Here is a 23,228-nt window from a genome sequence, read left to right as displayed (position 1 = left end):
CCTGTACATTAGCCTTCTTGAGCAGAGGGACTTTGCGGGCACTGCAGGATCTCAATCCATTACGGCGAAGTGTGTTACTAATGGTTTTCTTGGTGACTGTGCTCCCAGCTCCCTTGAGATCATTGACAAGCTCCTCCCGTGTAATTCTGGGCTGACCTCACCTTTCTCAGAATTATTTTTACCCCACGAGGTGAGATCCTGCATGGAGCTCCAGAGCGAGGGTGATTGACTGTGATCTTGTATTTCTTTCATTTTCGAATTATCGCACCAACAGTGGTCTCTTTCTCACCAAGCTTCTTGCTGATGGTCTTGTAGCCCATTCCAGCCTTGTGCAGGTCTACAATCTTGTCCCTGATGTCCTTTGATAGCTCTTTGGTCTTGCCCATGGTGGTCGAGAGATCTGAATGGAAGAAACTGATTCTGTGACAGGTGTCTTTTATACAGGGACAGGACTAATTTGTGTGCCTCATGCACATAACCGGTCTGTGGGGGTCAGAATTCTTGCTGGTTGGTAGGGGATCAAATACTTATTTCCCTTAATTAAATACAAATTAATTTACAACCTTTATTTAAAGTTTTTTTTCTGGATTTTTTGTTGATATTCTGTCTCTCTCTGTTAAAATAAACCTTCCATAAAAATTATAGACTGTTCAAGTCTTTGTAAGGGGGTAAACTTACAAAATCAGCAGGGGATCAAATACTTATTCTCCCCACTGTGTATATATATATATATATATATATATATATATATATATATATATATATATATATACACACAGTATATATATATATATATATATATATATATATATATATATACAGTATATATATATATATATACATACATACACACAGCGGGGAAAATAAGTATTGAACACATTAACATTTTTCTCAGTAAATATACGTATTTCTGATGGGACTATTGACATAAAATTTTAGTAACAACCCAAGTAATCCCCACATATAAAGCAGTCAAAACAAATAAATCCATAAATTAAGTTATGTTTAATAAAGGGGAATGACACAGGGAAAAAGTATTGAACACACTTACTGAAATTTCTTTTCATACACAGAAAAAGCCTTTGTTGGTAATGACAGCTTTAAGACGCCTTCTGTATGGAGAAACTAGTTGCATGTATTGTTCAGGTGTATTTTTGGCCCATTCTTCCAGACAAACTGTCTTCAGATCATGAAGGTTCAGGCGGCCTCTTCTGTGAACTCTGATCTTCAGGTCTTTCCATAGATTTTCAATTAGATTCAAGTCGGTTAATTGACTGGGACATTCTAGCAGCTTTATTTTTTTTCTGTGAAACCATTTAAGAGTTTCCCTGGCTGTGTGTTTGGGATCATTGTCTAGTTGAAATGTCCATCCTTGTTTCATCTTCAGCATCCTGTAAGATGGCAGCAGATTCTTATCAAGAATGTCTCTGCACATTTCTCCATTCATCCTTTCTTCAATTAAATGAAGTCTGCCAGCACCATATGCTGAGAAACAGCCCCATACCATGATGTTCCCACCTCCAAACTTCACTGTTGGTATGGTGTTTTTGGGGTGATGTGCAGTGCCTTTTCTCCTCCAAACATGGTGTGTGCTATGACACCCAAAGAGGTCAATTTTGGTCTCATTTGACCAGACTATATTCTCCCAGTATTTTATAGGCTTGTCCAAATGTTGTGCAGCAAACTTTAAACAAGCTTTTTCTACAGCAATGGAGTCTTGCACGGTGAGCATGCATAGAGGCCATGGTGGTTAAGTGCATTACTCATTGTTTCCTTGTAACAAGAGTATCTGCTAATTCCAGGTCTTTCTGAAGCTCTCCGCAAGTGGTCCTTGGCTCTTGGACAACTCTTCTGATTATTCTTTTAACTCCTCTGTCAGAAATATTGCAAGGAGCACCTGGTCATGGTTTACGGTACAATTATGTTCTTTCTGCTTCTGAGTAATGGTTCCAATGGTGTTTACTGGAATATGTCTGTAACCGATACCATCAGTATGTTTTGCAACAATAAGGTTGCGAAGGTCTTGAGAGAGCTCTTTGCTTTTACCCATCACGAGATGCTTCTTGTGTGACACCTTGGTAATAAGAAACCTTTTTGTAGGCCATCAATTAGGATCAATCAATTATACAGTGTATCACAAAAGTGAGTACACCCCTCACATTTCTGCAAATATTTTATTATATCTTTTCATGGGACAACACTATAGAAATAAAACTTGGATATAACTTAGAGTAGTCAGTGTACAACTTGTATAGCAGTGTAAATTTACTGTCTTCTGAAAATAACTCAACACACAGCCATTAATGTCTAAATGGCTGGCAACATAAGTGAGTACACCCCACAGTGAACATGTCCAAATTGTGCCCAAAGTGTCAATATTTTGTGTGACCACCATTATTATCCAGCACTGCCTTAACCCTCCTGGGCATGGAATTCACCAGAGCTGCACAGGTTGCTACTGGAATCCTCTTCCACTCCTCCATGATGACATCACGGAGCTGGTGGATGTTAGACACCTTGAACTCCTCCACCTTCCACTTGAGGATGCGCCACAGGTGCTCAATTGGGTTTAGTCCATCACCTTTACCCTTCCTCAGCAAGGCAGTTGTCATCTTGGAGGTTGTGTTTGGGGTCGTTATCCTGTTGGAAATTAGTTTTCGAAGGGAGGGGATCATGCTTTGTTTCAGAATGTCACAGTACATGTTGGAATTCATGTTTCCCTCAATGAACTGCAGCTCCCCAGTGCCAGCAACACTCATGCAGCCCAAGACCATGATGCTACCACCACCATGCTTGACTGTAGGCAAGATACAGTTGTCTTGGTACTTCTCACCAGGGCGCCGCCACACATGCTGGACACCATCTGAGCCAAACAAGTTTATCTTGGTCTCGTCAGACCACAGGGCATTCCAGTAATCCATGTTCTTGGACTGCTTGTCTTCAGCAAACTGTTTGCGGGCTTTCTTGTGCGTCAGCTTCCTTCTGGGATGACAACCATGCAGACCGAGTTGATGCAGTGTGCGGCGTATGGTCTGAGCACTGACAGGCTGACCTCCCACGTCTTCAACCTCTGCAGCAATGCTGGCAGCACTCATGTGTCTATTTTTTAAAGCCAACCTCTGGATATGATGCCGAACACGTGGACTCAACTTCTTTGGTCGACCCTGGCGAAGCCTGTTCCGAGTGGAACCTGTCCTGGAAAACCGCTGTATGACCTTGGCCACCATGCTGTAGCTCAGTTTCAGGGTGTTAGCAATCTTCTTATAGCCCAGGCCATCTTTGTGGAGAGCAACAATTCTATTTCTCACATCCTCAGAGAGTTCTTTGCCATGAGGTGCCATGTTGAATATTCAGTGGCCAGTATGAGAGAATTGTACCCAAAACACCAAATTTAACAACCCTATATATATACATCTTGTAGCAAATAAATAAGGGTGCAAATATTTTACCATTAAAAAAATCTAATTGACTCATTTCTTATTCTAACGGTAATCTTATGACATTTTAAATCTAATAGATCAGGCCTGTTACACCCAAATTGGGCACACTTATCTGCAATAACCCAGATCCAGACGTCCAGATCCATTTCTATTGGCTCATGCGTGTAGCACATCTAGACACTATAAAAAATACCTTGTTTTCGCCACAGCTCATGTTCTCTGGTAATTCAAAGAAGTACATTTTAAAATGAGTCTGACAGCTAAGGACAAGGCCGTAATCAAGGGTTTCTGGGGTAAAATTTCTGGAAAAACTGACGCTCTTGGTCATGAGGCTCTGATAAGGTAAGTAACTCAAGGTTAAATATTTAATTCAAATGACAATACAGTGTAAAAATAATAACCTCTCCACAGAATGCTCGTTGTCTACCCTCAAACCAAAATCTATTTTTCTCATTGGCCTGACGCATCTCCCGGCTCTGAGGCAGTCAAGAAGCACGGCCATTCTGTGATAAGAGCCGTTAACGATGCCGTGGGGAAGATCGATGACCTTGTCGGTGGAATGAGCTTCCTGAGCCATCTGCACGCTTTTCAGTTGCGCATGGATCCCGTAAATTTTAAGGTAAACTTTGCTCACAGAAACGTCTGTAATAAGCATGTTATTTTTTGCAACAAACAGTTAATAAATTGTGGATGTTTTCCATTTTATTCTCAGATTTTGTCTCACAACATCCTCGTGGCTTGTGCCGTGAACTTCCCTAGTGATTTTACTCCTGAGGTGCACGTCTCTATGGACAAGTTTCTCTGCGCCTTGTCTGAAGCTCTTGCAGATAAATAAGAAATGGTCGTTGTTTATGGCTCTATATGCATTATTAAGAGAGCTGTTTAAAACAATACTACAATAAAGTCATTTCAAAACGATATGTCTGTTGGTCAGTAATTACTGGGCAGGTGCAATCAGAAGTCAACGGAATTTTTTTAATTTTAAATATTAATAATCTTAGATAAACATTTAAATATTATAAATATGCTAGATGTCTACTTTACCAGCACAACAACAACCAATAAATAAAAATAAATGCATAATTAAATGTGACATTTACAGTGGTCCAGTAGATTGTATACAAATGTAATATGGTAATTTATATAAATTGAGTTCTTTAATTTGTGGCTGTTATTTGTGTACATTTTATTTAATAAACAATGTAATTAAATGTACGTTTCATTTCTGTAAATATGAAAATAATAAGTTATATAAATACGTTGCTTTCAGTTTACAAGAATTTCCGGTGTGTGCGCGTGCGCGTTTTTTTCCTCTTTTTTCGGTTTCATCTCGTCTAAACCACAACGGTAAGGAAGAGCTTTCACGGAATCCAGATCGCACAGATTTGTTTGTGAACAAATTAAACTAAATGATAAGTAAATCTACTAATCTGTTACTTCTAATAATCTGTGAAGTTACTTAACTGGCTGCGCTAATTAGTAATTGTTAGGGCTGTCACATGATTAAAATTTTTGATTAAAAAACCAATTTAAACAAAATTCGAACCGTTTTGTACATTTTTATTGCAAGAAAATGCTTACCAATAAAAGAACGTCACGTAAACCCACATTGTTGACTATGTTAAAGTGTCTACAGTCCATTGCGATCCATTTAACACCAGTGTTTGTAATGTTTCCACACTCAAAAAACAAAGAATTGGCATTCGTTCTTGTTAAGCAAACAAATCAAATTGATATTAATTGATTTGACCCATTTTTAAAATGTACTTAAAATATCTGTGTTAATACAACGTAATTATCCTAATTGTTAAATTGACCTAAATCAATCAACTGAAACAAAAGAGAATAAATTGAGTTTATCAAACTCTCGTGAGGTTTTAAGTTCATTAAACAAAAAAAATTACTTTTGATTAACTTAAAAAAGTTAAGTAATTGAACAGAAAACCCCTCCCATAAACGTGTAAGTCCGCCCCTTTTCAGCTGATTTTCTTGTCTTAGTGTAGCCATTTTTTCTTGTGTTCAAATTACTTTTTACTTTTCATTTAAGGCTTTTGGTAAAAGTAAACGTGTCTTTCTCGAATATCTTTTGGAAAGTAGAACCTTTGTTAAACTAAGTCGACGAACTTTATTCCCCCGACTGTGCTGTGTTTGAGTAGCATGTACACCAGTCTGACGGAGCTTTTTCATCTTTCATCCGTTAACCCAACTCCAGTCTAATGTTGGTAAGTGTTGTACTTTACTTAACAATTTTGTTTAAAATAAATGATCTTAATGTTGACACTAAATAAATAATCAAACAGCGCTGCTTTATTTGCCGTATTTAGGCTACATGCTAACATGCTAGCCTTCATACGAAGCAAAGAGTTTGCTGGCTTGTTTTATTGTAATCCTTAAATGAACGCTATTAATGTTGATATTGTAGCGTCGCCACTGGGGGGCCGGCACAGGCTTTGCCCAGGGGGCCTTGCGGCAGTGGTGTCTAAGCTCACCGTAGCCGTGTATCCCGTTGTTGGGAGAGGGGTGGCTGCGGTGAGGGCTGGGTAAGTAGCTTATATGTTTGTCTGTTGTATGAATGTATGTGTGTGTGAATGGATGTCTGTCCCTAAACCACTGAGTGAACTGCCAAAGGCAGCTCACTCGCGGCCCTGACGCTATCCTTTCTGCTCGCCGGCGCCACATTGGTATCAGAAGTGGGATTGTGGCATTTGGGTGGCTCTGGTGGTTCGGTGGGCCAATATGCCTGGTCTGTCTGAGTGTGCTAGCCCAGGTGGCTGTAGGGGCAGGGTGCCCGGTCCAGCAGTGGGTGGAAGAGCGGCTCGGCAGTGTAATGGGGTGCGGTCCGGACATGGAGCCACCCAGTGGACGCTGGTGAGTGGGTCACTGGGACGGTTGACCATTAGGGAGGGGGCAGTGTAGCGTCGCCACTGGGGGGCCGGCACAGGCTTTGCCCAGGGGGCCTTGCGGCAGTGGTGTCTAAGCTCACCGTAGCCGTGTATCCCGTTGTTGGGAGTGGGGTGGCTGCGGTGAGGGTTGGGTTGGGTTGAGCTTATGTTTGTCTGTTGTATGATTGTGTGTGTGTATGAATGGGTGTCTGTCTCTAAACCACTGAGTGAACTGCCAAAGGCAGCTCACTTGCGGCCCTGACGCTCGCAGGCGCCACAATATTAATATTTTTGTTTCTTGTTTCTTTGTTTTGTTTTAGAGAGCTGCCAGCCAAACGTTAAGAAATCAGCTTGCCGTGTGAAACAGTACAGGTTCATGATTACTGTAAAGAGCTGTTTGTGCTTTCATACAGTCTGTACAGTTTTTAATGTTTCCTTGACATGTTGTATTTTAAGTAAATACTTCTGAAGTGAAATAAAAAAGAGAAGAATTTTATGATTGTCTGTTTTTCTATAAATAAACATTTCTAATTGATATTTAAAATGTATTTAACAAACTATTTTAAACTATTTTTTTTAATTGAGCTCAAGATAAGTAGAATTATTGGGAAAAGCAGTTGGTATAACAAAAAAAGAGTTTAATCAACTTGCCATTTATGTGTAATAACTTAATGTTTTAAAATCATAAGTTAAATCAACAAAATAACTCAATTGTTACATCAATTTTAGTACAATTAGTAGAACCAACATAAGTAAAATAAGTTAAATCAACATGGTACATTAGGTTTGGAACAACTTAAATGAAATAAGTTGCATCAATTTAAGGAAAATAAGTTGGACTAGAAAATCTTGTCCAGATTACCTTAATGAGTTGAGTTAAACTTAACAGATCAAATTAAGTTTAGACTACTTAAATAAATTGTGTTGGATAAACAAAATTGCCTTATGTCCAAAGAAATAAATACAATTGTGTGGAAATACTTTCCATAATTCAATTAAGTTCAGCCAACGAATTCAGCTCAAAAAATTTGCATATTGTGATAAAGTTCATTATTTTCCATAATGTAATGATAAAAATTAAACTTTCATATATTTTAGATTCATTGCACACCAACTGAAATATTTCAGGTCTTTTATTGTTTTAATACTGATGATTTTGGCATACAGCTCATGAAAACCCAAAATTCCTATCTCAAAAAATTAGCATATTTCATCCGACCAATAAAAGAAAAGTGTTTTTAATACAAAAAAAGTCAACCTTCAAATAATTATGTTCAGTTATGCACTCAATACTTGGTCGGGAATCCTTTTGCAGAAATGACTGCTTCAATGCGGCGTGGCATGGAGGCAATCAGCCTGTGGCACTGCTGAGGTGTTATGGAGGCCCAGGATGCTTCGATAGCGGCCTTAAGCTCATCCAGAGTGTTGGGTCTTGTGTCTCTCAACTTTCTCTTCACAATATCCCACAGATTCTCTATGGGGTTCAGGTCAGGAGAGTTGGCAGGCCAATTGAGCACAGTAATACCATGGTCAGTAAACCATTCACCAGTGGTTTTGGCACTGTGAGCAGGTGCCAGGTCGTGCTGAAAAATGAAATCTTCATCTCCATAAAGCTTTTCAGCAGATGGAAGCATAAAGTGCTCCAAAATCTCCTGATAGCTAGCTGCATTGACCCTGCCCTTGATAAAACACAGTGGACCAACACCAGCAGCTGACATGGCACCCCAGACCATCACTGACTGTGGGTACTTGACACTGGACTTCAGGCATTTTGGCATTTCCTTCTCCCCAGTCTTCCTCCAGACTCTGGCACCTTGATTTCCGAAAACAGTACTTTGGACCACTGAGCAACAGTCCAGTGCTGCTTCTCTGTAGCCCAGGTCAGGCGCTTCTGCCACTGTTTCTGGTTCAAAAGTGGCTTGACCTGGGGAATGCGGCACCTGTAGCCCATTTCCTGCACACGCCTGTGCACGGTGGCTCTGGATGTTTCTACTCCAGACTCAGTCCACTGCTTCCGCAGGTCCCCCAAGGTCTGGAATCGGCCCTTCTCCACAATCTTCCTCAGGGTCCGGTCACCTCTTCTCGTTGTGCAGCGTTTTCTGCCACACTTTTTCCTTCCCACAGACTTCCCACTGAGGTGCCTTGATACAGCACTCTGGGAACAGCCTATTCGTTCAGAAATTTCTTTCTGTGTCTTACCCTCTTGCTTGAGGGTGTCAATGATGGCCTTCTGGACAGCAGTCAGGTCGGCAGTCTTACCCATGATTGCAGTTTTGAGTAATGAACCAGGCTGGGAGTTTTTAAAAGCCTCAGGAATCTTTTGCAGGTGTTTAGAGTTAATTCGTTGATTCAGATGATTAGGTTAATAGCTCGTTTAGAGAACCTTTTCATGATATGCTAATTTTTTGAGATAGGAATTTTGGGTTTTCATGAGCTGTATGCCAAAATCATCAGTATTAAAACAATAAAAGACCTGAAATATTTCAGTTGGTGTGCAATGAATCTAAAATATATGAAAGTTTAATTTTTATCATTACATTATGGAAAATAATGAACTTTATCACAATATGCTAATTTTTTGAGAAGGACCTGTACATACACGTCATCTGGGTCCCGCGAAGGGAATGAGAGGAAACCATGTGCACCGGTAAAATCCCATACAATGAGGGGTGCGGCGAGCGCACTCTCTCAGAGAAGGAGGGGGATTTTACCTGCAGTCATGCTTTGCATCGGCGCAATGACACCAAGACTTAGCGATCGGGCTGAATATTCATGCAGTGTGGGTTATAGAAGTGTAGCGCGATCGCATGCTGACAGTGTAACAAAATGTACAGGAGTAATAAATGTTGATCTGTTCATGTATTTACCTACTCGAGCGTAATGGAGCATTCCATTCACATTTGCCGCGCACCTCCGCTTTTAAGCGAGCGTACGGCCAACAGCGGGGGTGAGTTAGTTGAGTGAAGTTGGTTTGTGCGTCGCAGCGAACGAGAGACTGAGTAAGGAAACCGAAATTGATTCAGAGTCGAGCGGATAGCCTGGGTGAATCATTTGATTCGGATCCGACTCGGTCCTATTGTATGGATTTTTGTTTGTTTGTTTGTTTATTCATTTTTTTTGTATTTTTGGACTGAAAAGGTTGATAAATGCCATGTATATATTTTTGTAAAAAGTGTAAATAGTTTTTTCTTTTCACCTTATTGGAGCTGAATAAACACCTTGCACTTTGGCACGTACTACCTCGTCCTGGGCTTTTTCCCTTTTCCTCCCCTTGACCACGCACTGTAACATCAGCCCAGTGGCCAGCAAAATACCAGTTTGCTTGATAGCAGTGGGGTCACGCTTACATTATAGAATAGACATTTCTGTAATAAACAATAATAAACAATACACCCAAAAAGAACCCCTTGCAAACAAAAAAATCAAACAAAAAAAAATATTGAGGAAAGTTTGTGATATATGCGTGTGGGGTCTTCAGCACTAAATGTGGTTGTGATTGTCTGTATGCCGTGACAATTTTAGTTAGGCGCTGCCATTGCGCTGTCTAATGTGGGTAGTGTTTAGCCTCACTCACAGTATCACACCTCAGATCTCATACAGGTGTGGGTGTTCCCAAGCCTTTTCCTGAAGTAACACCAATTAATAATTACTTTACATACTGCTATCTCATGACTTGGCATGACTTGATCCAATTTTTGCACCCATTATTGAATTGAATTGCTTTGTTTAGGAGAATATTCACAGCTTTAACATAACATTTATATTGTTGTGTTTATTGTTAGAGGTTTGTGTTATCTACAAACACATTTAATTCATTTATTTGGAGTTCAGTTTATTTATACTTTGTTAATTAAGCCAACATTTTGTTCTTTTACTTATTATTTATTATTATTATTATTAATTATTATTATTAATTGATTAAAGTCACAACCTCACAGTCAGTTTTACATCGCGCCTTCATTGAAGCTGCCAACAATCATCCACTTAGACCTTGGGACACAACCAGCCATGTCCTTTGTTCACATTTGGATACAACTCAACCGTCCTCTCCACATGAGAGACCCAGTTCAACTTTATACAGAAATCAGACATTCGCTTATTCTCAACCACCAAATGATCCACGGTCAAAAGTTCCAACATCCAACGACCCAAATCTCTCCATTGATCATTAAAGCAATAAGCCACGAGAGGCCGTGCATTATAAAGCAATAAGCCACGAGAGGCCGTGCATTACTGTGATTTTAGCACGGGATGACGTTTTTAAAAATCTAAAACTTCTTTCCCCGTGCTAAAATCTTAACAGTAACGCACGGTCTCGAGTGGCTTATTGCTTTTATAAAACGGCGGTCAACATAAAATATAATAAATACAACAATGTTTAATTCATAAATGTATTTATTGTGTATAAACTTACAATAAAGCGTTCTTCCGCGACGCAAAATAGTTCGATTAACAGTGTTGCTAGCAGCCCCGGTTCTGGACTGCTTTGCTTGGGGGGGCAGTAAAACCTAATGAGGGGGCATGTTGATAGTCATGTTTTTGAAGCCAGAAATATATTCAAGGCTTGATTTGTGCATGAATGATGACAGCCAAGCTATTGATACTGGCTTAAAGTGATGTATGAGGTAAAGAAATAAAAATGCATGTTTTCGAACTTAAACTTAAAACCCAATGATTAAAAAATACATGTTGATTATGTAAATGGAGAAAAAAGATTATCTAATTGTATTTCATTTTAATACGCCCCCTTAATTAAATTGCCATTACTAATAGAACAACTCTATTTCTTGAAAGGCTTTAATACAAATTTAAGTCAAAGCTGACAAATGTACCTACACACAGACTGAGAATATTCAAACGTGGAAATAGGAATGAGTGAGAATATTTATATTATTGGGAAATTAAAATATAAAGAAAACAAAAGAATACTAATTCTGTAAAAAAAAAGTGTTTACCAGTATACCTGCCTCTCGCTCACACTAACAGAACATATACTGCCGAACTGAACTGTTTGGGGCAGTCTGCCGATTTTTATATGACTCAAAGAGCCAATCAGGAATAAGCAAGGAAATATCTTCACACTGTTAAAACAAAATGCATTTGTGTGATTGGTTCAGAGATAATTTTAAAAATAGCCGTTGCTTGCATTGTGCTTGGGGGGGCAAAGACACAATTTGGGGGGGCAATGCCCCCCTCAGCCCCCCCCTAGCGCCGGCCCTGGTTGCTAGGCAACATGAGGGCGAAAATAACATTAACTTTTGTATTCAGTGGCGTATTAATATGGAATGATGTGAGGTGGTCCTAGGTGTGCGTTTATCGGGGATTTTACAACGGCTTCGAACGCGGCTCAGCCAATCAGATTTTAGGACCGGAACTATCCGTTTTATAATAGACACTTAGACAGTGACACGTGTGGGACGGGGTCTTTTACATTGAAAAGGTGTGGTTTGCCTTCCCTTTCATTAACTTTGGATAAATCAACTTCAACTGCGCGCCTTTTTTTCCACTCCAAAACAAACGTTTCAACACTACTCTATCAGGCGTGCTAACTTCCAAAACCACTATTTTTTATACTGGTCATCTGGCTCCCCCTTGTGGATGTGTGCGGTGCAATGCAAATCTTCAGTTTTCATTAAGGTTGTATTCATTGGGTTAGTAAGCAAATGAGCATGTTCAGATTTACTTCATTCATGCGGTGGTTGCAGACCTGCCACGAATAAACATAATCTAATGTCCATCATTACACCCTGAAAGGAATTAGGTTGGGTAATTTGGACTTTTAGCCCGTCAGTTTCACTGATCAGGGTAATACCTAATTTGCACATCAGATCTCGCCCCATCAAATTTACTGAACAGCGATCTGACAGTAGAAAGGAAAATTTGAAAGGCTCAAGGCCTTGCATATGGCATTTTAACGGCACTGAATAATATTCAGTAACCGCGACTGCCCCAACTGAATGCATGAATCTTCCACTCTTCTTTGGAATTACATTGAATTCACTAGTTCTAATCACTGAACTCCCTGCTCCTGAGTCTACCAAAAACTGCATTTCAGTACCATTCACAAACATTGAAATCATAGGCATTTTAACAACATTAGGTTCAGAATATTTAGACTATGTTCCTTCAGGAAAATACTTCTGTTCTATATGTTTTATAGCTGCTTGAATCTTATCATTTGTATTATCAGGTATAGGTGTTAGTTTAAGCGATTCTTCATTGCAAAGCAAAGTAAATTGTGACTCACCAGACCCTTTGGGTTTGTCCCAAGTCCAGTCCTCCTCCAGGATTCCGTCTCCTTCATTGTTCACAACTTGGTTGGGAAATTCATTGCCCCAATGTCCTTCTTGCAAATGAAGCATGCATTATAGTCTTTAATTCTGCTTTGACAGTCATTTGCCCAGTGTCCCTTCTGTTTGCAGATGAATCATGCCAAAAAAATCTGCAAATAAATCTGCCATCACATGTGGTGGCGATGGAGGACGCGGAGACTCAGTAACCCACATATCAAAACCTTCCCAATTAATGCGTCTTTTTTCTTTTTCCTTCTCTAACAACTTATTTTTTTTTTACATTTATATTGTCTCTCACGACAACTACCACTGGAAGAAAAAAAAACACACTCCTTCACCCAAAATTCAAATTGAGTCACTGCTGTTTTACCATAATTAACATTTGGTTCATCACACGCTTCTAAGAATTTTTTCTGTTTGCTTTTGCCATTCCCCATTATGTATTTTGTGTCAAATCTATCCAATTTTTAAATTGTCCCTTGTGAATCACCTAAACACTTAAATATACCCCGTATCTGATTTTGACTGGCTTTTTCTCAGATGCCTTGCACTAGGTTCGTCAACCTGTGGCAGATTTTCAATTCAAGAAATACTGCTAAACCGTGTCAATAGCCCATTGCCCCTCGCTGGTCCACGTCCATCAACAAAATCCAAGTCTAAATTATGTTACTTGTGTTATTCAACACGTACAATTATATTAAATGTTTAATTTACCTACTTTCTGAAAAAATGATAGTAACCCCGGTAATCTCTTGCCCATGTGGTTATATCAGCTATTGTTGAGTGGCGGTTCTTGATGCAGTTCCGTCTGAGGGATCGAAGATTACCTCGTTCAGCTTAAGTTTGCGCCCGTGGCCTTTACGCACTGAAATTTCTCCCGATTCCGAGTCGTTTAATGATATTATGCACTGTATAGGAAGAGGAATAATGCAAATCCCTTCCAATCTTTCTTTGAGGTACATTGTTTTTAACCATTTCACTTTTTTCTCACACATTTGTTGACAAACTGGAGATCCTTTGTTCATCTTTGCTCATCAAAGACTCAGACTTTCCTGGATGCTGCTTTTGTACCAAACCATGATTACAATCACCTGTTGACATCACCTGTTTGAAATCACATTATGTATACTGAGCTTCAGATGTATATTGTCCCAACTTTTTCTGATTTGGGGTTGTAATATGAATAATTTCTACCTAATAATACATAAAAATTAAGCATAATCACTTACTTTTAGTTTTAAACAGTACACTAATAGCATACTTGAAATAAAATTCTGGGGTGCTTTTTTCAAAACGTTTGTAACACCAAGTACTTAAGAACATTCTTAAATTTACGAGTGTTCCCTGAAACCCTTCTTAACTAATGTAGTACTTAAACTTGTTTGTAAATTTAAGAGTAGTCTGACCCATTCGTAACTCACAAAGTACTTCTTAACTTTAACATTTAAGTAAAATAAAGTAAATGCTTTCAGAGGGCAGTATAACTGGCACAGAAATAAATGGCCTGGTTATCTGTAACTCTGCCATAAAAAGTTGCTTGGCCATGATGTCAAGTCTGGCCCTCTTCAATTCCACCAACTCTTTATTCCACTTTTCTTTTTTGAGGGCTATTAACTCTTCACTACACCTACATGTATTTTTGGAGTCTGGGCTGCGTAGAGTAAGGAGATGACCCATGCAGGACTGCTGCAAATTGAAGACTGCACAAGGCATGTGGGCTGAGGTGGGGTAGCCACGAACTAATTTAAACATACATCTACTCCCCCAGATATCCCTTCAGTTGTTGCTGGGCCTAGTATTCTCAGTGTTTCTGCCTCCCCGTTGCTGACCTGTAACTGACCTCCACCGGTCTTAGCCCTCTCTTTCCTGAGTTGTGCCCCCTTTATCTTAGCTTGACTGGCCATTTTTTCTTAATCTTGATTACAGATCTTTAGGTAGCACAACAAGCACTGATGTTGCTGGCAGTACCCTACCATTTCTTCTATTTTACTTTAATTGTTGAACTTGCTTTGGGGCATTTGGGTATTTGATAGACTTTTATATGCGATGCATAAAAATTGCAAATGTAATGTTTTTCATTTTATACCAATAATTTAAATACCTGTTGGTTATTAGTTTTTAATGATTTTCTTATCGAATTATTTACTTTTTGTGATATAATAATGAGAAATTATATGGTAATCGCCTAATCGGTGATTCAGTTTCTGCATTTTTGCATTTCCAGTGGAGATGCAGAGGCGGAGTCAACAAAGAACTACTTAAAGCTTGTTTTGGGGAAAAAAGTTATGTCGTTCTTAAAGTTGTTTGTAAATCGCTAGATCAATCGCTATCGGGAAACGCACCACTGCTTTGTAAGGGAGAATAAAATAGTTACAAAGCCATTTTTAAGTCTTTGCGGTTTTAGCCAACAGCAGTGAAATCCATTATCTCTAAAAGAAGAAAACATAAAACAGATACATTTTCCAGTTGCTTGTACCAAACTTATTTTCAAGACCTTGTCAACAAAAAAATCCAGAAGGTCACAAAAAGAATCCAGACAAACATCTGAAGAACTAAAAGCCTCACTCACCTCAAATAAGTGAGTAGTGGAGTAGTATCTATTGTAACAAATTATTATTATAAATGATTATCTATTACAATTCTAATCTATTATTATAATGTTTTGTATTTTAATTTGACAAAATGCTCATACACGACTTTGAAAATCAAACTTTTTAAATTTAAATTTGAAAGAAAAAATACCTAGTGAACATTTGACTCTACTTTTAGGTATTATGTATTGGTTTAATGTCGGTAAAATCAGCCTATCGTTTTACTTGTGTTTAGGTCTAAATTACACACACAGAAAAATCTAACTTAAATGTGTAAGTGTATTTTTAAAATTGCCAAAGCAATAAACGTTTTTTTGTGTTTGTCACATAAACAGTGGACAAGAAAAAATACCTTTCTGCCACATTTTTCCCACATCGCGCGCGCGCGTGTGTGTGTGAATGTGTGTGCGTGTGTGTGTGTGTATGTGTGTAAAATTAGCTAGCAATATTGGGCTAATTACTAGCTTGAAACAGCAGTTGCCGTTCATTATCAAATGTGGATGCATTTAAAGAAACCTCTAATGCCAAGTTCACACTACACAACTTGATCTCTTGTAATCGGAAGTCTTTTTAAGTCGTTGTGGTTTTCACACTACACGATTGAATCTTTCTTCCCCGGGATTTTCTCTCACCCCGTATCTTGTAGTTAGACTCCGCACTCACTGCCAGTCACAACCTGATCGCAACACATTTCACGCTACATTATTTTGAGTCGCCGACAGGTCCAGATATTTAGCATGTTAGATATTTATCTTCAGTCTGTGAGAGATCGGCAAGCCGCGAACGATCGAGTCGTTTACATATAGCGACCGAGAGCCGATTTTCGAGCCCCGAGCGAACACCAATTTGCCTCAGAGCTGGCACATCTAGCGGCCACCTGTCGGCGAGCGAAAATCAGATAAAATTCGTGTAGTGTGAACTATACTGAAAAAAAAATGAACGTGGCCCTTAGTAAATTGTACATAATAAAATTGCCCATGTTTTCTCACTTTAAATAAGTTTTCACTTCTATTTAATAATAATTAGCAATTTTGAAATAACTTTAAGCTAAGCTCATAAAAAATGCTTAAAGTGTATCAGAAGTTATTATGTTTGGTCTAATGGTCAAAACTGCACATGTGCACGAACAGCTTTTCCCGGGCTGACGGCAGCCATTTTCTACACTTCGTCCCTGAGGAGTTTTTGCTTATCTGAGAAGACCTCATCACCTTACAATTAAGATATTGCATATGATCTATTATTTGACGCAATGGACATGCATCTAACATATGCATGGCATTTACGTATTAATATAATTCGTGACATAAAAAGTTAAAGAAGGATTTAATTTTTGATAGTTAGCTATTGCTAAACGGCTTAACCAACACACTTAAAGTTGATAAGTTAGTTACCAAATAATTATTAAGCTCTAAATGCTGATCGCATTGTTTAAATATACATGTTGATCTTTTCATTTAATTAAATACTCTTTATTTTAGTAAGAATAAACGCTGAGGTCACTCGAGATCCTCACTGAGTATGCTCATAAACGCAACCAGTAACATTTGAAATACGTCAATTTGTACAGTCCATTGCAGGCGAGTGCGTCATCTTGAAATTACACAGCAAAATATTGTATGCTATACAGTGTTTTAACTGTTATAGACGCGCACATAACGCACTTCGATATAATTGTTTGATCCAATTTGATAAATGACGGGTTATTGTTAGTTAAGTGGTGCAAAATAACGTTAGAAAGCGGTTGAGACTCCTAAAGAATAACTATAAAATAGAATACTCGACTCTAGACGCTCCTCGACTTACGATGGCTCTTCATACGATATTTTACAATAGGAATACGATAGAAACCATATTCTATAACCTATATGCATAACACAACTTGTGAAACAAAACACAAATCAGTATCGGTATTTGGACATTTATTTGCTTTAACTGACACTTTAAGGTTAGATTTTCAAAGTCTTCTGCTGTTTCTCTCGGTCCGGCACTGCAATTCGGTGTCTAGTGGTACTGTTTTCCGAGAGCGGAGATTACGACAGCCAGGAACTTGTGCAAAGCTGCCTGTGCTTCAGCTGTGAAGCTAGCGCCCATGGCAGAGGCAACGACGATGGTAATGCAGTCAGCCAAGAGCTGAAAACAAAGAGAATTAAACATAACGCAAGTTAACTTACATTACTAACAAATGATTGGAACCGTTTAACTGTAGTAAATAACGTTTAACACAAATAGAACATTACTCACCCTAAAGTTTTCGGGATCAACGTGCAGTTTCTCGGAGTGCAGCACACTCAGATCAGCGTATTCGGCCTTGATGTTGTCCAAGTTCTTCACAGCTTTCTCCAGACTACGGACTACAGTCAAGCCGTGCGCAGCAACCTTGGGGTTTCCCTCAATAGCAGCGGCGTTGTACAAGTTTCCAAAGTTACCGAAGTATCTCTGGGTCCATGGGTACACCACAAGACACCTGGATATGATTTAGAATATGTGTTACTGTTTTACAGATAAATGACCAATTTATTTAAATATGTTAACGTTATGGTAAAAAAATACCTTGTCAGTGCCTGGTGGCCAACAGAAGCGGCATCGATTTTGGCAAAGACGTCCTTAATGGTAGCTCGCTCGAAATCTGTCCACTGAACCATGTTGCTGACTTCTGAGGTTTTGAGGCTTTGAGGATAGACTTAAGAACCCTATAATCTAAGCGTTCTGTTTGCCTTCTTATATATGCACTTGACCGCCCCTCCCAAATCCTGGCGATTAGATCAAATGGGCAGATTTAAGACTTGGCAGTCTGAACAAGTTTATCAGGAATGTTTAATATATACACACATTATGCATTTTACAATAAATGTACATTTCTTTTCATACATGTTTTTGTCAGGTTGACTAACTGCTTTTTCTATATATTTTATTGAATTTTATACCTGGTTAAACATCGTTTTAAACAGATATATTACTCATTGTACAAAAAAATAAATAAAAATAAAAAAATCGTGTGCAATACAATCAACATGTGTTTGTTAAAGTTTGTATTTTAGTCAAACAGTTTTTAAACTGTAGAGTTAACAGATAATCGTTTTGGTTTGAATTATAGTTGCTTGTTATTTAGTATTAGAACATTTATTCTCACTCTAATTATTGACAATCAATAACTGGCGTGACTATGCAGTTTCGAACGTGAAATTCTATCTTCGAATTCTCGAATTTCCCCCATGGGGATCAATAAAGGAATCTTATCTTAATTACACAACACTGGCGCAATGGCTTCGAAATTACTTTTAATAATAATAACACAAAGACAATAACTTGATCACTTGGTACTACCTGTTCCACAATTTACACGTAGTAATGTTCTTATTTGCACAGCTTTAGATAGATAGATAGATACTTTATTGATCCCGAAGGAAATAAGAGATTAATTGCACAATTTATGCAACTGCACCTCTAGGCTCCCTCCTTTTCAGTTTTTATTTTTTTTTTCTGTTAGATGCTTTATATTCTTATTTTTTTAAATTATTATATTCTATTTTCTTTTTTATATATTTTGTAGATTTTATATCTAAATTCTTATTCTTTCCTACCCCATTGTAATGTCGTTGTGTGATGTTTGTTTGATGTTTGTAATAATTGTAATTGCTGCTGCTACACCGCAATTTCCTTTCGGGGATCAATAAAGTAAATCAATTAATCAATCAATCAATCAATCAATCAAAATCAATCATATATTTTACTAAAATTGATCTTCAACCCATCCAAAATGTTATGCTCTGTAATGTCACGCCAAGTTTTAGAACCTGACAACATAACACAACCTATATTAAATGTAAACTCTACATATATAATTTATTTTTCTACTATAACATTTACTTTGACGTTTGGCACACATGAGATTTCCAACATAGAGAGAACCTTTTTAAAAACGTTTTAATTTATGTGCTATATTTTTTTTTTAAGTTTTTGATTTAAAAAAGCAAATAAAAAGTGAGTGTGGGTGGTGTCAAACAGGGATAGAAGCGAAATGAATTCCATAAATGTCATGCCCATAAAAAATCTTTTGAATGTGTTATATATAGAAATATAGAACATTAGAAGTTACTAACGGGGTTGCCGTTTATCTCTTACAAGCAGCAGTACTCAGTTTTATCTTGTTAAACATCTATGTTGTCACGTTTTAGAGGTCGCCCTCGGGTGTGCCAGCTCAAAGTCATTGTATAAAAGCGTGGATTTTCTATCAGGCAGTCAACAGCAGTCTTCGTCAAACTGCAAAGTAACCATGAGTCTCTCTGCCAAGGACAAGACCACCGTCAAAGCTTTCTGGGCTAAGGTCGCCCCAAAAGTTGGGGACGTCGGCAGCGATGTGCTGGCTAGGTATGTGCTCTTAATTCACCTTCTCTTTTTTACTCGTTTACTCACCCTATCTCTCTCTCCCTCTCTATCTATCTATCTTATCTATATTTGCTATGTATTATTGTGTACTCAAGTTTAATTTAATGCGACGTGTCCATGCAGGATGCTGACTGTCTATCCTCAGACCAAAACTTACTTTTCCCACTGGAAGGATTTGAGCCCTGGCTCTGCCCCTGTAAAGAAGCACGGAAAGGTTGTGATGTCTGGCGTAGAAGAAGCGGTCAACAAAATCGATGACCTGGCAAGTGGACTGCTAAGCCTGAGCGAGCTGCACGCTTTCCAGCTACGTGTGGATCCTGCCAACTTCAAGGCAAGTTGCACTTTATTTATTCATTTATTTCATTTACCTTTTTATGTGTTCATTCACAATATTTAAACATCTATTTTTTTAGATTCTGGCCCACAACTTGCTGGTGGTTCTGGCGATCACGTTTCCCAGTGACTTTACTCCTGAGGTACACGTGTCGATGGACAAGTTCCTTTACGCCGTGGCGTTGGCTCTCTCCGAGAAGTACCGATAAGATGCTAAGCTGACAACAAATAAATACACACGCAGACAATCAATGTCTTACTAAAATATAACAGGTTGTTTTGATCCAAATAAAAGCCAAACGATTCTGGCATGTAATATGTGTTTCATGTGTCTTTTTGGGTGTTTGCAATAGGGCCAAAGCTGAAATAAGGTCTTATAATAAGAGAGGGATATTGTACATTGATGGCAAACAGCATGATGCTACAAATATGATAAACAATTTTCAACAAAACCGTTAGACATCTGTATTTAACGGGGAATTATATTTAAGATCAGTAGACTTTCTAACAAGTGTTCTCCTGATTTATTAAGTTGAGAGTTATGACCTAACAGGCAGTGTGACTGTAATCTAATTTTATTTAACAATTAACAGGAATTATGCGCTGGGTTATATTTAATACATTGATAATAGCATTATTTTTCCTCTTTTCAGTGCAATGAAAAATATTTTACCCTCTTTAAATTTCTGCGCATTTGTCACGTTTAGCTGTTTCAGATAACAATTTAAACAATTTTTATATAACAGAAAGGCAACCCAAGTAATCAAAAATACAGTTGATATTTTTTTAAGAAAAAAAGCTATGTAACACTAATTAGTCCTGTGTAAAAATCATTGCCCTATTTTTTAATTAACCCTATCATCAAATTTAATTATTTATTAAAATTATTCATCACAACTGGCCCCTCTGAATACAAAATGCAACGTAGGTTTAAAGATACACTTAGCACACTGCTCTGGGACCTCAGCAAACAACAGTAAGATCCATTATCTCCTAAAGTAGAAAACATTAAACAGTGCTACATTTTCTAAAAAAGTTGCGCGTCAATCACTAATCCTTACGACGGCGTTTTAGAACCACGGTACAACGAAATCATTTTGATTTCAAGAACAAAGTCGTAGACGTTTCGATTTCGAGAAAAAAAAATTAAAATGATTTTAATAATATAGGTAAGACATTATGGTCGTATCAACCTCCGGGACGTAATGAAGGACGTTGTAAATTGGTAAAGTTATACTTTCGTATCAGTTTAACAAATTAAGAAATAATCTACTGGCACATAAGAATCAATTTGTTATTTGTATAAGGACGCTTAAATGGCTTTGCAAGAACTACGTTTATTTGAAGTGTCTAATTGGTTTAAATTTTGAATATGAAGTCAACTTAATACTGACTTTGAGGAAATAGTTTTTTGTTTGTTTGTTTTTTTGAGGCAGAACTTGCAAGCCACCGTTGAAGCTAAGATGCTCCCTTTCGTCTGTGCTTCTCCGAACTGGCAAGCCTAAGACGGCTGGACACCCTTTTGGCTTATTATATTTATTATATTATTATATTTCAACTTTATTCTCGAGGTCATTTCAACTTATTCTCAAAATTGAAACTTACACGACTTTATGTTGGAAATCTAAACGCACGATTTTTTTTAACACTGACTCTATATGCTATTGTATAAAATAATGTTTTACATTAGCCAAAACAAATTTGACCTGCCTTAATTTACACAACCAAAAATTCTGCTCTCTATTTAGAAATCCTTTAGAAAAAGTATCAATCTTGATTGCTATATGCAAAAAGAGATCGAGCTAAAGCTCGAGATTAGTATGAAGATTGTTTATTGTTTTTGTATGCTCTGTATTTATTGCTACAAATCCAAAGAGACGTACACATCATATGTAGAATTATTAACTCTTCCTTGACCACTGGTATAGTTCCCCCTTCACTGAAAGTTGCCATAATCCGACCAACTCTGAAGAAACCTGGTTTAGACCCTTCTGATTTAAATAACTATCGGCCAATTTCAAATTTACCATTCATTTCCAAAATCCTTGAGAAAGTGGTTGCAGCTCAACTTCAGCTTCACCTTCATAATAATAATCTTTTTGAAAGATTCCAATCCGGTTTCCGCCCTAAACACAGCACAGAAACTGCACTGGTTAAGTTAACCAATGACCTCCTTAGAGCAGCTGATTCTGGCTTACTTTCTATTCTTATTCTCCTTGACCTCAGTGCTGCCTTTGACACCATATCCCATCAGCTCCTCATGGATCGCCTGGCTAGCATTGGGGTCTGTGGCACTGTGAATCAGTGGTTTGCCTCCTACCTCGCTGACAGAACACAGTTTGTACAGATCCAGAATCACAGGTCAGAGTGTCTCACCGTTTGTAATGGAGTTCCACAGGGTTCAGTGCTGGGACCGCTCCTGTTTAACATTTATCTCCTTCCGCTTGGCAATATTTTTCGGCATTATGGCATTCATTTTCATTGCTATGCTGATGACACGCAGCTTTATGTATCCACTAAGCCAACTTCTACTACTCCTCCGATTACTCTTACTGCTTGTCTCCGTGATGTACATACATGGATGACAAACAACTATTTAAAACTAAATAGTAGTAAAACCGAGATACTTCTTATTGGATCTAAGGCTGCGCTTTCGAAAAATAATATTAGTTCATTTTCCGTTGCTGAGGATATCATACCTGTGTCCACCCATGTTAAGAGCCTTGGTGTTATCTTGGATAGTACCCTTTCTTTTTCAACTCACATAAATAATGTTTCCCGGATTGCTTTTTTCCACCTGCGAAATATCTCCAGACTGAGGCCCGTCTTATCACAGCACTCCACGGAAGTCTTAGTCAATGCATTAGTCACATCACGAATTGACTACTGCAATGCAATCCTGGCTGGCATTCCCAAAAAACTTATTCAAAGACTTCAACATATCCAGAACTCAGCAGCACGGATAATTACATGCACCAAGTCCACTGAGCATGTCACACCACTGCTGATCCAACTGCATTGGCTCCCAGTATCGCAACGGATCAATTTTAAAATTTTATTACTGACATTCAAGGCACTTCATAATTTATCCCCTGCATATCTCACAGACCTTCTACAGTGTTACACTCCTTCCCGCTCGTTGCGATCTTCCTCAGCAGGTTTATTGGCAGAACCAGCCATTAACCTTAGTGCAATGGGTACCAGGGCTTTCTCCTATGTTTCACCTAAACTCTGGAACACACTCCCCACCCATATTCGAACATTGCAATCCATCGCAGAATTCAAAACAGCTCTTAAAACTCA

General features: G+C 38.3%; 3 protein-coding genes across 3 annotated transcripts; 2 read left to right on the top strand and 1 right to left on the bottom strand.

Annotated features, from left to right (window-relative positions):
* Window positions 1-3,687: 3,687 nt before the first annotated feature.
* LOC134306253 (hemoglobin cathodic subunit alpha-like) lies at window positions 3,688-4,315 on the top strand. Its single transcript, XM_062990305.1, has 3 exons — window positions 3,688-3,782; window positions 3,852-4,059; window positions 4,153-4,315. Exons 1-3 carry the CDS (start codon window positions 3,688-3,690, stop codon window positions 4,273-4,275), a joined length of 426 nt encoding a protein of 141 aa, XP_062846375.1. The 3' UTR covers window positions 4,276-4,315.
* Window positions 4,316-17,207: 12,892 nt separating this feature from the next.
* On the bottom strand, window positions 17,208-17,863 carry LOC134306237 (hemoglobin subunit beta-like). Its single transcript, XM_062990304.1, has 3 exons — window positions 17,757-17,863; window positions 17,448-17,670; window positions 17,208-17,336 (listed from the first exon to the last, which is right to left on the bottom strand). The coding sequence occupies exons 1-3, from the start codon at window positions 17,846-17,848 to the stop codon at window positions 17,208-17,210; spliced, it is 444 nt and encodes a 147-aa protein (XP_062846374.1). The 5' UTR covers window positions 17,849-17,863.
* Window positions 17,864-19,461: 1,598 nt separating this feature from the next.
* Window positions 19,462-20,134, top strand: LOC134306221 (hemoglobin embryonic subunit alpha-like). The gene is made up of 3 exons (XM_062990303.1): window positions 19,462-19,574; window positions 19,716-19,923; window positions 20,006-20,134. The coding sequence occupies exons 1-3, from the start codon at window positions 19,480-19,482 to the stop codon at window positions 20,132-20,134; spliced, it is 432 nt and encodes a 143-aa protein (XP_062846373.1). The 5' UTR covers window positions 19,462-19,479.
* Window positions 20,135-23,228: the final 3,094 nt, after the last annotated feature.

This window comes from Trichomycterus rosablanca, chromosome 2 (genome assembly GCF_030014385.1).
Source record: "Trichomycterus rosablanca isolate fTriRos1 chromosome 2, fTriRos1.hap1, whole genome shotgun sequence".
NCBI lineage: Eukaryota > Metazoa > Chordata > Actinopteri > Siluriformes > Trichomycteridae > Trichomycterus > Trichomycterus rosablanca.
The sequence above is the reverse complement of the archived record's forward strand: the minus strand, read 5'-3'. Positions and strand labels throughout refer to the sequence as shown.